This window comes from Delphinapterus leucas, chromosome 19 (assembly GCF_059928025.1).
Source record: "Delphinapterus leucas isolate spDelLeu-1000000601 "Yukka" chromosome 19, BTC_Dleu_Yukka2, whole genome shotgun sequence".
Lineage (NCBI taxonomy): Eukaryota > Metazoa > Chordata > Mammalia > Artiodactyla > Monodontidae > Delphinapterus > Delphinapterus leucas.
Genome location: NC_143147.1, coordinates 10,159,741 through 10,175,593, shown reverse-complemented (window position 1 = coordinate 10,175,593; position 15,853 = coordinate 10,159,741). Strand labels below are relative to the sequence as shown.

Below are 15,853 nucleotides of genomic sequence, written 5' to 3'. Positions count from 1 at the left end.
GCTGCGCGTGGGCTTTCTCTAGTTGTAGTGAGCGGGGGCTACTCTTTGTTGCAGTGTGCGGGCTTCTCATTGCGGTGGCTTCTCTTGTTGCGGAGCACAGGCTCTAAGGCGTGTGGGCTTCAGTAGCTGTGGCACACGGGGTCAGTAGTTGTGACTCGCGGGCTCTAGAGCGCAGGCTCAGTAGTTGTGGCGCACGGGCTTAGTTGCTCCATGGCATGTGGGATCTTCCCGGACCCGGGCTCGAACCCGTGTGCCCTGCATTGGCAGGCGGATTCTTAGCCACTGCACCACCAGGGAAGTCGTGTGCACTTCATTTTAAAAGCCCTACGATCATGACTCAGTGTTGATGATGAATAGTGGATAAGATCATATGTTTCCAGATTTTTTTTTTTTTGCGGTACGCAGGCCTCTCACTGTCGTGGCCTCTCCCGTTGCGGAGCACAGGCTCCGGACGCGCAGGCTCGACGGCCATGACCCACGGGCCCAGCCGCTCTGTGGTACGTGGGATCCTCCCAGACCGGGGCACGAACCTGTGTCCCCTGCATCGGCAGGCGGACTCTCAACCACTGCGCCACCAGGGAAGCCCTGTTTCCAGATTTTTAATGCATCTATTATAAGCCATGTGTATCTTCAAACCTACATTTGTTTACATGGGACCAAAATGTCTTTAAATTTCTGGGCACTGATTCATAGAGATAATGACGTGTTTTGACTAAATGAAGTGTTTTTTTCATCATTTAAAAGTACAGTTTCCTAGCTGTTTCCCCCCCGCCCACCCCGTAAAATCTCGGTTTTAACCCACATAATCTTGAGAGAGATTTTCCAAAGTGGTTCTTTTCCTCACAGGAACGTGCGTTTCTCATTGGACCAATGGAACTCAAAACTCGTTTTGAAATTAAGGCCCAGAACAATAAAACTTGATGTCTTCTCGACATAATCTTTTAATACTGAAATTGTATTATCCCAAAGAACAATGTCAAGGCAAAAAAGGAAATACACGCAGCATCCAATAAATAGATAACAGACCCTTGCTATCGGAGGACTGAATTCAAAGGAAATTTCAATCAGTGGCCTGATTTCAACACTACTGTTCCTTCCTGTACCTATATACAGATAACACATATTCATGTATGTGGAAAATAAGCATTTCATACTTACCTGAGGGTTGAGAATATGATTCCAGTGAAGAAGGGACTTATCTCCAGTCTAAGATAATTGCCATGTTTACTGAGGGGTGGTGATAGCTCTCCTTCCCACAGTCCAGGTGAGTGATGTGGGTGACCCAGTCATCAGACATCATCTCATTCTTATATGGAAGGCACTCTGCTAGCTGTTGTAACAGAGGGGAGGAAAGGAGAGTCCCTACCCCTGAGGAACTGAAAAACATGATGCAGAAACAAATGGAAATATTTGCATTAAGAAGTACCACAAGGGACTTCCCTGGTGGTCCAGTGGTTGGGACTCCACCTTCCAATGCAGGGGGTGCAGGTTGCATCCCTGGTCGGGGAGCTAAGATCCCACATGCCTCTCGGCCAAAGAGCCAACACATAAAACGAGGCAATATTGTAAAAAATTCAATAACGACTTTAAAGGTGGTCCAAATCACAAAAAATCTTAAAAAAGAAAGAAAGAAAGAAGTGCCACACAAAAACAGTGTGAAGTGATAGGGTAGTTGAAGGAGACTTTGACATTTTACAGGCAGCGGGTGGAAGGCAGGACCGTGCCAGCAAGGAAGCAGCGTCAGCGAAGATGCACGAGCTGGAACGGTGGCGCGTGCAGTGCAGAGCATGAGACAGCGAGTCATAGGTACAGGTTTGGGCAGGTGATGTGTATTCCGGGCTTCAGAAGAAAACCGTTGGCTCTATGGGACTTGGGTTGGAGAGGAAAGAGAGTTAACTGAAGCCAGGGCGAGTGGCTTGAATCCCACGCCTGTACCGTAGTCCAGGTGTGGGATGACAAGGGTCTGTATCTCTCAGCGGCAGGGAAAGTAGTGGACAGATTTGACCAGTGTTTCCGAGTTGACTGGAGTTGATGATTATTAGGTGATGAAGGAGGAGTTCAGGGTGGTCCTGGAATCTCAAGTAGGCGATGGTTCTATCAGCAGTAGGGAACAGAGTAAAGATAAGGGTGAGAGTAACATTCTCAGAGACGTACTAGAACCCATCCACGTGGAGATACTCAGCAGATGGAAAGAGGCGTAGTGACTCTAGAAATGGGTTGAAGATGAACAATTACCCTGGAATTACGTTTGTTCAGGGACAGTATGTAGTGCTCAGAACAGCAATGACACAGCTGCCTTCACGTGGCTGACACAGCAAGAGGAGCCACTGCAGGAACCCGAGAACTGATAAGTTGCGGGTGGTAGAGAACCAGGGGTCCTTAGGGTCATGGAAGCCATGGAAGGAGAGACTTAAAAGAAAGGTTGGGGGGGGGCGGTCTGTGCTGTGGTCCTGTTGAAGGCTTGCCCAGGATGAGGCCTTACATGGAAGCATTGGATTTGTTGATGTTTGAGAGAAGGTTTAGAGAGAAATGATTAAAAGCCAAATTCAGATACAACAAAAATAGCTTCTTCCTAACTAGGTTCATAGACTCATACTTTATTGAGAGCTATTTCCTCTCCCTTTTCCTTGGCTTACCTGACATGGCCAAAATATTAATCTGAAACATATCTTCCAGTTTACTGTTATTTATTGAGAAAAATTCTGCTTCTTATTTTATACTTTTTAAAAAGTGACTGAACTGATTGTTTTATATTTTATTCTTTTTTAAAAATTAAAAAATTTTTAAAATTTATTTATTTAATTTATTTATTTTTGGCTGCATTGGGTCTTTGTTGCTGTGCGTGGGCTTTCTCCAGTTGTGGCGAGCGGGGGCTACTCTTCGTTGCGGTGTGCGGGCTTCTCATTGCGGTGGCTTCTCTTGTTGCAGAGCACAGGCTTTAGGCGCCTGGGCTTCAGGAGTTGTGGCTCGTGAGCTCAGGAGTTGTGGCTCGCAGGCCCTGGAGCGCTGGCTCAGTAGTTGTGGCACATGGGCTTAGTTGCTCCGCGGCATGTGGGATCTTCCCGAACCAGGGATCGAACCCGTGTCCCCTGCATTGGCAGGTGGATTCTTAACCACTGCGCCGCCAGGGAAGCCTTATATTTTATTCTTAAAAAGATCTATGGTTTGGTCATTTCAGCATTTGATATAATAAAAGCCTAATGATCCTGAGATGAAAAAGTTCCCTAGCCCTGCTGGAGAATTACACTCACTTAAACGGTGAGCAGAGCTGATCAATACCGTTCATTCACAGGTCTGGATCAGGTCATTTCAAAGTTCTGACCCATCACTCATGTGTTGCTTACCGTGGTGTGGGCTCTGCTTCTGGGTAGGTCCAGTCATCACTTGGTGAGAAGTATTGACGATTTTAACATTTTTTCCCCCTTCCTCTCTATTACAGGCTGGGTAGGAGGATGTGTCTGGTATCTAGAAAGGAGAGCCTTGCAGGAGTCACCTCGTAGGTTCCTGCATCTTCTCAGGAACGTCAATCAACAGTGGGTTACATTTCAGCACTTTAACTTCCTCAGGCACATGGTACGTTGAGAAGACCATCCTTACTTTGTGCTCCCTGCCTTTACTTTCCCTGTATGAGGGGACTGTACGAAGAGTTTTAAGAAGTGCTCTTTGAAAAGGACTTTTATTTCATGTGGTCTGAAGTTTATCCACAACTTTAATCCCTTGTTCAGTTTATACTTAACTGAAACCAGAATAATTCTGGTGTCTGAGTTTTAAAGTATGATCTTGAACTTATTGATTAAGTTTGGGAAAAGATTGAAAACTGCTGGCATGTTTTGACTAGGCCACAATTAGGAAAAGCTGAACTGTTATGATGCATCTTTTTAAATTCTTTAAAGTTCTGTGAATACATCAGTAATACAGAAATAATTGCTTTAACCGTGTGACCTTCCTGTTTTCTAACATCAGCAGTGTATTCAAAAGTCTTTTAAACACATGCCCTTCTGAGCAGATTCAAACAAATTGACTTTGTGATTTGCCGGGCATTTTACAGTGGGCGTTGGTAATATAGCTCAGTAGGTTTTTGTCCAGGTCGACTTCGTGGTATCGGCAGTGTGGTAACTTACATTTGCCACTTTCTCAAATGGCAAAGAATCATAGGATGAAGAAACGACAGCTAAAAACTCATGATTTCAGTGCAAGCAGGAAAGAATAGCAAATTCATACTCTGAAGTCCTATTTGACATTTCTCTCACCTTTTTTTTTAACTTAAAATGCCCACTTTAACTTTTAAAATCTTAATGAAGCACATTGTTTTGATGAGAGATTTTAATTTCCAGAAATGTTCAGACTTTTAAAGTTGGGGATCGAGGATAATGGATGTTTACAAGAGAAACTCAAATATGTTTAATGCCTTTTTTATGTAAACAGAACTCTGAATTCATTCATGAGTTTGTAACTCCTTTCTAAGATGAGTATATGTAATTTCAAGTCTTTGTGATGTAATGAAAAATTGCTTAACTAGTTATCAGGGTAGGTTGCTCCAAGTCCCAGGAGCATCTATAAGTAACTAGTTGTTGATTCTTTTCTCTGTCAGTTTATTTCCGAGCCTTGGTTTCCTCATCTGAAAATTAAAGCGAGAGATACTAATAATGATCCATCTTTTTTAACAACTTTTGAGAACATTGGATGAGATACGTATTCGATAAACTCTAAAGATATATGTTATATAAAACTGTAAAGTGCCTCAAGGATATTAGTCATAGTTACTCCTTTTGCTAGTAAGTAATAGAGATCATCTGACTCTAAAATCCAATTCTTTCCCCACACCCACTGCCCTAAGGTCACTGAGCCCTGGGTTGTGTCCCCCACTGAGTATGTCTGCATGCACTGTTCACCTGGGAACATGGAAAGTCAACAGGTTGCCTTGGCTCTTGATTATAGAAAACTTTTTCATTGTATTTGGAATATGAAACCTCCAGTTTCTGGTACTACATGGAGGGAAATTCTGGGGGAGATGCATATGAAATAAATTTATCTTTCTTTCAAGGAACTTAAATTCCTAGGATTTTCTAAGCCGTAGAATTTGAAAAACCAGTTAATTGTATTCTCCATATTTCTTAGTAGAGTGAGTCCCATGTAACACTCTAACACAAGTTACTTCAGTGAGTATTTTTGAAGGTATAGGAAAATCTTTTAGGTATTTTACAAGTTGGACTGATGGAAGGTGCTACTGAATAAGCGTTTAAGAGCATTTTGGTCCTTGGTTTCCTAGTAACGTGTACCTTTTTTATTCAGTATGTCACACAACTGAACAGAAGCTTCAACCAGCAAATGAAACCAAAGCCGGAACCAGTGGCATCTCCTTTCCTTGAAAAAGCATCTTTGGATGAGGCCAAAGCCGAAATATACGAGATAAGACCTCTTTCACCCCCAAGCCTGTCTCTGTCCAGAAAGCCAAATGAAAAAGAATCGATAGAACTCGAACCCACCCCAGTAATTGAAGGCTCTATAGCTGTGGGAACAGAGACAAAAGAAGAAAAGCAGTGGAAAGAGATGAAGCTGCGTGTGGATGACTTGCCAGGAATTTTGGCTCGGCTGTCCAAAATCAAACTCACAGGTACTTTGTTTTTCCAGCCTAGTCAGATTCTTACTTGAGAGTGGTTTTTTTGTTTGTTTGTTTGTTTGTTTTTTGGTTAAACAAAATGCTAATTTTGTTATTGCCCCAAAAGGAATGATTTTGAAACTACGGGTCCCCTCTTAGTATTTTTCCTCTCTTCAACTTAATTGGGATTTGAAATCAAATTTTTGGAATTCTGTTTACGCAGAATAGTAAATAGTATTACCCTAAACATATTGTACTAAAAATGGTCTCTCTTTTATTTGCAGTTAACACAGAATATTTATCCTGCTTATTTCCTTGTCTTTTATGTGTTCACACCTACTACCCTGTGACGATGCAGTAAGATAATGTGTTCCATTTCAGTTCTGGAAACAAGAAGGACTGCACTGCTGGGCTTGATGGGCAGTGAACACACGGGCCCTGGGACTCCCAGCTCACTGCTGTGCTTTGCTTCTTGTAGGGCCTCTGGGATTGTCCCACATGTGCGGGAATGTAGATTGTTTCTCTGCGAAGAAAGCTGGTGACTACACTGTTGAGCAAAGCTTGTCTGATTTTGTAAATAAAGTTTTATTGGAACACAGCCATAGCCGTTGGTTCTGTGCTGGTGTCATGCTACCTCAGCAGAATTGAGTCATTGCCACAGAAAACTTATGTCCTGGAAAGCCTGGAATATTTCCTGTCTGGCCCTTTAGAGAAAAAGTTTGCTGACCCCAGCTATAGAGCATGGACTAGTGAGAGGCAAGGATGATGGGAAACAAATCAGTGGTGGTCAACTGAGAAATGACTTGGGGCTGAGTTAAGGAGAGAAGGGGGGAGAGAGAGAGAAAGAGAAATATTAAGGAAGTGGAATGAACAGAACCTCAGGTAGACGTGGTGGAGTGCTGGGGGCCATAAGATAGAAGGGTTAGGACACAGACTTGCAAGGAGTCTTAACTGCTGTTAGGGGAAGCAAGCCTTCCCCGGTCCTGGGCACTGTGCTCCTTGCTATCCTCCACGCAGCCCAGTTCTGAGAGAGAACGTACAGTAGTGACCTCTGGGCTGGAGTCCCTGCCCTCAAATCCTCTCTCTCACTGGTTGAGTGACCTTGAGCAAGTTCCATGCATCTCTGTGCCTCAGTTTACCCATCTGTAAAGTAGGGATAATAATGATACCTACTTCCTAGGTCAATACTGAGTTTTAAATGGGGTGACATCTGCAAATTGTGTAGAAGAGACCATGTTAAGACCTATACACTTGTTTCTTAAATAAATAAAATAACTTTGTCACCTGGGTGCCCCTGCAGGCACTTGAGTTTGCTGCGCCTGCTCTAGGACAACTTGGGGCCTTCTGCTGTGGAAGACTGGATGAATGGTTGTGTTGAGACTTAAGAATGTAAACAATGAAGGGAGAACCAGGTTTGGGGGGAGAACAGTTTTGGACACACAGAATTCGAGTTGCTGCTGGCATATCCAGGTGGAGAGGTCCAGTGGGCACTGGCTGTGAAGGACAGGAGCTCAGCTAGACCACTGGGCCAGAAGAGCAAGCAGTCTTCAGTGTAGGGTTGACTGTGAAGCCGTGGTGGTGAGCAGGGTTGCCAGAGGTCAAGTGTAGAGTGACCAGAGCAGAAGGCCAAGGACAGGACTTTGGGGCATGTCCCCTTTTAAGGATTGTGCAGAGTGTGTAATGGAGTCTGCAAGGAAATAAATGGTCAGAGGAAGGGAAAGAGGAAGTGGCTTTGTCACGGAAGCCAAAAGAAAGCCAGTCCATAAAGGAAGTGATCAACACTTAAATGGTAGAGGTCTCCTAAGATGCCTGGCTATGAAGTTATTTTATTTGGCAGTTAGGAAGTCAGCGTTGACAGACTGCAAAGTCAGGAACTAATTATCAATGTTTCTTGTTAGAGTCTCAAACGAGGTACTTAAAATTATTAATTTAAAATAACGTCTTAAAGTTTGTTTCATAATGCTTATTTCTTTAGGGACAGATAGGAAAGTATGATAACTGGTTTAGGATCATTGGGGGGGGGCTGGGGGCACATTTTCCTTCCCTTCATACCAGGTGTTGTACTGGTTCCTTTCTGTACCTTACAGTGCTGCATATCTGAATAGGCATTCCAGATGCAGGGTTTGATATTTAAAACATGGTGTCTGAAATCTAAAGCCATGACTAAATCCCTTCTTTAACAGTACATGTTGTGCTCTATTTATGTTGCTTGTCGACTTACCAGTCCCCAGGTGTCAGTTTGCGAAGGAGCATACGTGGCACGTATGTTCAGACGGGGCTTCTGCTGTCCTCTGAGATCAACTCCCAGAGGCCTGGGACCGGACCCAAAGCTCTGCATGTCGGCACGCATTCAGATGATGTGATGCCGGTGGTCCTGGACCACCCTTCGAGAAAGTGAAGGAAGGGTTGCACAGGCAGAGGGCCAGGCCCAGCCCCAGTGGCCTGGAGGATGTGGGAGAGCTCGCGCCTTACTTCCCGTGAGCCAGAGCAGACCTTGCCACCACTGGCACGGGAGCAGCCAGCTGGGGGCTCTGGACCACACAGGAGAGATGTGCACAGGCGAGGTACACATCTCGGAGGGGGCAGAGAGCAGCAGCCTCCCCTGCAGCCACAGATGGAAAAGCCCTGGGCAATAAATTTCTCCTCGGAGCATTTTATATATTCCATGCCCCAGTCTTCTGGACGAGCTAATTGAATTAAAGTCATTTCCTTCTGCTTATTCCATTTAAAGAGGCAGCACCCTTTGGGTGACCCCGACCCTCTTATTTGACCTCTTACCTCCCTGTTTATTTTATTACTTGAATTCACACATGTCTTGGAGTCAGCAGGATTTTTTTTTTTTTTAAAGAAAATCCCTTGTATCTATAAATTGATTTCTTTTGGACTCTTAATATCTTGGGCATTTCGTTTATAGCTAATGATAGCCGAGACAGAAATACCTGGGAGTCAGTGATCACTTTTAGAGAACTAGCCTTCCTTTCTTTGCCTCCTTCTGTTTATAGCTGAACTACGCCGAGGATAACTAACTGTAGACTTAAGTGAAGAGCCACACAGTGACATCTTTGCATTTCCTTTGTAGGATAGGAGGGTGGCAGTGGGATGATGCTTTGGCATTTATGCCAGGATCTGGGCCAAAGTTTGCAGGAGATAATGCCATTTAAAGATATTTTTTTTCTGTGAAAGGAAGTAAGACTGAGTTTATAAAGAAGTAATAATATGTCTCCCTTGAGTTTCTCTTGCCAGCTGAGCTATTTACAGTATGTTTTTGGAGTTTGTTGCAAGGACCACACTGGGGTGAAGAAATTTTATTTGGATTAGGATCATAAGAAGCTTTGGTACTCAGCTGAGTTTATACTTAATATGTGTCAATAAAAAGCAGAATTTTTTTCCTGAGTAATGTCTGTGCTGAAAAGCTACAACACATTTTCTGAGACCAGAATACTAAAATAGATCGTTTATTGGACCCAATAGATTAGGCTGTCCATGGAACTGATATAAACTACAGTCTGTCAGTGTATAGATTTTTTCCCCCCAGAACCTAGAATGCTGCTTTTTATTAAAAGGAGAAAAAAAAGAAACCAAGAATAGAGGATACAATTTTATGGTAGACTGCTTGTAGGTTTTAGAAGCCAGCGCGCTATAGTCACCAGCTCGCAGATACTGCGTAAAGGATTCTCTCATCTTCATCAAAATATTAGTTGAGTGGAATTTTAATTTTTTAAATTTTAATGTATATTTTGAAATAAATACCTTAATGTTTATATACTTGTTAAATGTTAAAGCAGTATTTTTATCAGTAAGTGTTGACTTTTAGCACAAATAGAAAATATAGATAAGAAAAGTAAGACGAATGGAATCTCCTTATAAGTCTACCCTCTCAAAGTAATAACCATTTTGATGATTTTGGTGTATTCTAGAATGTTTTTCTGTACATGCCATTCAGATATTTTTGCTTTTTAAACAAAAGTCAGATCATAATGTAAATGCTTTCTGTACTTTTTAAAAAATTCTGATTCTGTGCATATCTTTTTGTGTCCCTGTGCTCACCCTGTTTTTGATGACCTTCTCTTTTAATAAGTAGTGTTGTCTGAAGACACAAAAGCACATGATAACCTACCACCCAGTTTGACATGGTGTTGTTGGACTTCTCTTGCGTTTTAAGCTTGAGGATAGAGGCTCTCAGTTTCCATTACTGGTAAAACATTCCTGTGGCCCAAAGGAGACACAGAGGCAACCAGCAAGGGAACTTTTTCTCTGAAAAGGTTTTTCCAACGTGTTTTTGAAACCACAGAGCCAGCATCCTACTTCTTCCCAAGTCTGGTTTCTCGTGCCGTCCGCTTCCATGCTCAGCACACAGTGTGTCTGTGCCCAGCTTTTGCCCCAGTGCCCCCGCCTGCTGGGCATACCCGCTGTGCAGGAGCAGTGTTGGTGGGGGGCTTGCTCTTTGGGTTAAGGTCCTCAGATTCATCTCTGCCTCGGCTCTGTGAGAAGTACGTCTGGGCCAGGCCTTGCTTTCTCTCTGGTGTGACTGTTCTTCTCTCCCTCCAGCTGTGATGCAGCTGCCTCCAGACAGTCCTGCTGTTGCATGAAGTGGGTCTGTGTCGCCGTGGTCCACCCTGGCCTCTGCTTCTGGCCCCTCACCCTCCACACCAGCCAGGAAGACAGGGTCCCGTCAGATAGCCTTTATTTCCCATATTTATCCATTTTCTTCCCACTTGGTATTAAGGTAGTCTAATTTTCTACTATTCAAATAGTGAAAGTAATAAGTCAGCTCTCAGCAACTGTCTTCAATTTCAACTCATCTGCACTGTATTTAACAAACATTTCTTGAGGGTTTTAGTATCCTCTCTTTACTTAATTTATTGCTGATGTAGGTTTTTCTCCAATTTTCATTTTTATTCCATCATTTCATTTGGTTTCTGGTAGGAGTGGGCCACGTAGATGCCTCAGCCAGTGTTCTAAGTTAGAAGAAAAATGCATTTATCTCGGCTATTCTGTTTTCTATTGATATAATTGTTTTAAATTCAGTTTGATGTTATTTGGATTGATTGTAAGTGTAAGAGGTGTGGTAGATGCTCGAAGCATGTAGAGATAAATTTCACGTGGATGATAATCATTCTCAAAAAAACATTGACGACTTTAAAGAAGAGAAGGAGGAAAAGCTATGAGTTGAGAATGGGCTCAGCTCCATGTAACTGAAAACTTGAAGAACAGTGACTTAAGCAAATAAAGGGTTTATTACTCTTTTGTAATAAACCTCAAGAGAGGTTTATTACTCTCTTGAGTCTGAAATTAGGAGCCCAGAGCCAGTGCTCAAGGATGTTGTCTACATAGCTGGCTGCTGTTTTTTGCTCTGTTGTCATTAGCTTGTGGCTTTTGTCCTCAAGACCACAAGACAGCTGCCACTCCCCCATCATCATGTTATGTTCCAGGCAGAAAGAATAAAGAAAGGGGATGGTGTAGAAAAGCAGAAGCCTCCTTATGAGACTTGGCCTTTTTAGGGATTTCCCTGGTGGTCCAGTGGTTAGGATCCTACACTTTCACTGCCGAGGATGTGGGTTCGATTTCTGGTTAGGGAACTAAGATCCCTCAAGCCGTGCTGCCTTTTTACTTGGGAAGGGAAGCTTTTGATAGGAATGTCTCCTTATATCTCATTGGCCAGGACTGTACAGCATGGCTTTACAGCTGAAAGGGAGGTTGTAAAAAATTCTTACCTCTATCATTTAAAAAGCCAAAGCATCTGAAGTCCAGCCTTGTCAACTCTGTCGGTATCCAGCTTCTCTGTATTCTCACAGCACCCCCCGGGCTGTCTCATTATGCAGTGTATCCCCTCCCAGGAAGAGGATGCAGGGCTGCCCACCTCTTCACCCCCAATTTTCCAAAGAAAATAGAACAGCACCCCTAGGTCTGCTCTGGGACTACACCACACGTGCACTTCACATGTAACGTGTTTAAATGAAGACTGCTTTGCCACCTCAACATGCACTTTCCCAGTGGTGGTTGTGGACGTGTAGCCATCTGTCGGCAGTCTTTCCCTGTCGTCTTGATAATCAGATACACGTTTGAGACTCCTAGTTTGTGCTGGGGAGTTGTCAACCCTGGACTGTACAGTGAGGAAGGCCACCCAGCCCAAGACTACCTTGAAAAGTGTAGGTTTTAGGTTGACAGTGAAACTTGAGCTAAACAAGGGAACGAGCCAGGTGGTCCCATGGAATTTCCTCTTTCCTTTCTTTGTTGCATTTAACAGTCACTGAAGGCTTTGGCATCCTAAGTTTTCTTCCTCACCCCAAATTCCATCATCCTAGGGGACTTCACTATCTTTAGTGGTTCTGAAACTCCTCGAATCGCTTGTTATAATGCAGATTTCTGGGCTTCGTCTCCATAAACCCCTTCCCTCAAGGTCTGGGATGGGGCCTAGGAATCTGTATTTTAACATATTTTAACAGAGGGCCCTGGTAGGCATGGTCCCCAGAACATATTTGAGGAGCTCTTCTTACCTGGAGAACTCATTCACCACCTCTGCACCACCTCATCTTCATTCTCAGCAAACTACCTTGCTTTCCATTTCAGAAAAAAATAGAGCTTTAGTTCTCATCAAGTGGGAACTCAGCAACTTCCTGCAAACAGAATTTATCTGAATTCTCACCTGTCATTGCCTCTTCTCCCCTCTGCCTGTTCCCCCGACCCTCCCCCCCCCCCATCAGCAGACGCCTCCATCACCGTGGCACCTGGGAGTCCTCTTAGACTCTGCAAACGCAAGCAGGCCTCCCTCCTCTGTGGAGGGCGGGTTACTGCATCTCTGGAGGGGACCAGACGATTGCTTCCCAACCCTGCAGGTCAGAAATGCCCAGGTGCCTAATTAGCATTTGGGGGTATTATCAAGGGCTTGGTTTCCAGTTCAAAGCAAAACATGGTAGCATCTCATTTATTAAGATTAAGGAATGAAAAACTTACAGAAGTGAATTTAAAAGAATGTTACAGCGTTATCTCTAAGTACTAAAAATAGTTTTTGCTCAATACCATTATTTTTTTATATCTTAAGGGGGTGGATAGTGAATTGGGAAGTTAAGAATGAAAAGGGGAGTGCTAACATATCAGTGATTTGCTAAAAAAAATATGCAGGGGCCCGCTTTTTATCTGTATTCACACGGGCAGGGGAGGAGGGTAGGTCTGTCTGGCGCTCCGTCACCCTGCGGCCTTGTCCTTGCCATCGCCCTGCCTCTCGCAGTCACGTCTCCCCGATTCCCCATCGCAGGCCAGCTCCTCCTCAGCCTTCGGTCACACCTCTGAGCTCAGTGAGCGGGCACTCGGTCGGGAACCCTTCACCTCCCTCACGGCGTCCGTCCGCAACTGCACCCTCTGACATGCTCCCACGCTCTGTGGTCATGCCTGCTGGCTTGTCTGAATCTTCACCAGCCTGTGGGCACCAGGAGGCCTGGGACCACATCCATCTTCCTGCCTTGTTGCATTGCCAGGGCCTTGCTCCTGTTCTGCCCATAATAGGTGCTCAAAAAGCAGAAGCTCGATGGGAAAAAAAGAAAACTAATGAACTCTGTTGCCACCATTTGTAGAATTTGGAACAGCTTAGCCTTTTAATTACAAATAATTATTTTACTGTGATATAATAGTTGAAATGTTTAGTGGTGACTGAAAAGTATTGTACTTGAACTAGATGACCTGGGGCCCCTAGATTTCCTCTGTCTGCTTTGTATAGTGTCACCTTCACCTGTTGTCATTGATACGAAACTGAGAAAAATCTTCGTTATTTTAATGAAAAGTGCTCAACTAACAGTTTCTTCTTGCCAAACTCATTTTTCAAAAGAAGTGTTTTTACTTCTTAAAAGCTTGATAAGCATCGGTTTTATGGAAACGTTTTTTAGTTAGTTACAAAGGTTGTAAAGTGTTGGTTATTAAGTATATTGAAAAGAAAAATTTCTTTATTGAAAAGAAAAACTAAAAATAGGATGACAAAGTAGAAAATCTTTGATGGTTCAAGGAAAAACTGTGATTGAAAGAACACTCTTAGGGCCTCACTCGGTGTTGCATAATTAACTTGGATATAAACAGCTTTTATTTATGTGTTTTATTTATGTGTATCACCGACCAGATAGCAATTTCATCTTCCTTTTCTGAATGCTGTTTGGGTGCAAACCCAGCGCTTCCTGGGGACTGTACTTAAATGTTTCATTTTGGTAACAGTGTTGCTCAGTAAATTAGAAGTTAGGGGTTTTAATTTGGTTTTAGGATTTTTAAGACCAGCTCTGGTCACTGAGTATGAAAAAAAGGAAGGGGAAAACTAGAAGGCCCGGCAAGTTCTTAGTTTTGCAGCTGTGTTATTAAAAATCTCCACTAAAAAGCCTTTATCTTTTAACCAGAAGTGGCTATGGTTTGTAATCAGTTACCCCCTGATTGACAGGCTTTAATGTGGCTGAGAAGAAAATACCGTGTCTCTCATCAATTGACTTTTCATCTGAACATAACAATAAGCGTAGAAGTCGCCACCTTCCTCCGTACATGTGTGGGTAAGATAACCGTCGGGACGTTCGCGGAACACCGCCAAGCTGTGGAGGCTAAAAACTCTTAAATTAGACATTGAACCATTTGAAGCTTACGGTGTTAACAGAAATGAAGAGAGAGGAAGAAATCATTAAGTACAGCTACCAAGTAAAAATACATGCTCGTCTGAAAATCAGAAAAAACTTAATTCTTGCCTCTGAATTAAGTTGTATAATTTTGAACTTTGAGATCTGCTAACAAAAACATTCCATTGCTTGGAGCCACCGGTGAACAAAACCACGTACAAATTCATTAACTGCCTGTCCTTGGGCAGCTTTGTACATAAAAGAGCTTTCAAGAGATTCATCACAGGCTTGTAGGATTTGGGTTATAATATTGCATAATATCTGCTATCAAGGATAATGAGATGTAATAGATCACAAGGATAATTTGAAATCTATAGAGGATCTCAAACTCTCATTTAGCCAGTGGTTTCAATCTTTTGAGCAGATCTTTTATCAGAGTTGATAACTATCCAAATTGACTTATTGGAGTTTTGTTTTTCACTTAATTCTTTTGGGGCCAGGGCTGAAAAATAGCGAGGCCTTGAAAGACAGAGATAAAGCAGGATGTAGAGGACCAGTGTGTTAATATAATCGTTAGAGTTATTTCTAAATGACGATCTCAGAAAAGAAAGCGCCTCCATTATGCTTATGCTCAGAGACCAACAGTTCTCAGAGTATTGAGCCTTTATCAAAAAAAAAAAAAAACCGTTCCTGACAAAGCTGCTGCTGCTGCGAGAAAACCTATTGCTTATTGGAAAAGGCGAAACCCTTCAGTGGTTCCTGGCTGCCCTGGAAAGCACACTGCGAGCTGGAGCCGGGGAGCCTGGCTACACGTGCACCCAGGACGTGCAGGGGGCGTCCCCGCAGCGCGGGGCTCCCTCCTCTGGGACTTGTGGCCATCCCCCTTGAGACCCGTGCTGCAGGGGCGTCGTGGGTTATGCGCAGGGACGCGGTGTCCTGCGAGCCCTGCTGGCCTGGTGGTGGTTTTGTGATCAGCTGGGTGGTGCGTGTGTATATCTTCCCTTCCTTTAGCGGAATTTTCTTCTGAAAATGAGTCTTTGGAGTACTTGCTACAGTATATCCCATAAAGCAGACAGCCAAATATTATGCCTAAAGCGTATGACTCTGGGTTAGACGGTAGATTGAGTTCACTGCCGCTGGTTGACGCCTGGATCTCCGTGTATAAAATCAGACGTAATACCCACCAATGCTTGCCTTGCTTTTCATTTTAGAGCAAGCTTCTGCAAAGTTTGTTAGTCGTGTACTTTATCAGTAAAAGAGTTTTAAGTGCACGTGTGTATATTTATAAAATATTTATGCTATTGTATATAAATATGTCATATATAACAAAAATGCAAAGTTACTTGTAAGTAAAATTCATGTATTCTTACACCAGTGTATTATATTCATTTTAAGATATACAGAGTGTGTGTTTTAAAAGAGAGGGTTGAGAAGTCAAATGTAAGTGAAAGTTCTCACGTTTTCTTCCCATAAGTGCAGTGTTTCCGGGACTTAAATAAATGTAAAGGCACTTTGGCATTGCAAAGTGCTTCACAAATGTAAGTCTTGTTTTTATCACTATCATGGTTAGTCCACATTTCTTAAGGACTGCACTCCGGGCACTCCCCTGGACGTTCTAAGACAGAGACGCGTGGAGCTTGTGTGAAGTGTTTTGCTGTTTCTCAGAGTTCCT

The 15,853-nt window shown here is 43.2% G+C and overlaps 1 protein-coding gene across 2 annotated transcripts in view; it reads left to right on the top strand.

Moving 5' to 3' along the window:
• Positions 1 to 15,853, top strand: part of COX10 (cytochrome c oxidase assembly factor heme A:farnesyltransferase COX10) — a 111,053-nt gene that overhangs the window by 2,774 nt on the left and 92,426 nt on the right. For both annotated transcript variants that reach the window (XM_089900313.1, XM_022560934.3), the window contains exons 2-3: positions 3,440 to 3,573; positions 5,293 to 5,614. In XM_089900313.1, coding sequence (XP_089756439.1) covers positions 3,440 to 3,573; positions 5,293 to 5,614 — 456 coding nt within the window. The remainder of the gene's footprint in view (positions 1 to 3,439; positions 3,574 to 5,292; positions 5,615 to 15,853) is intronic.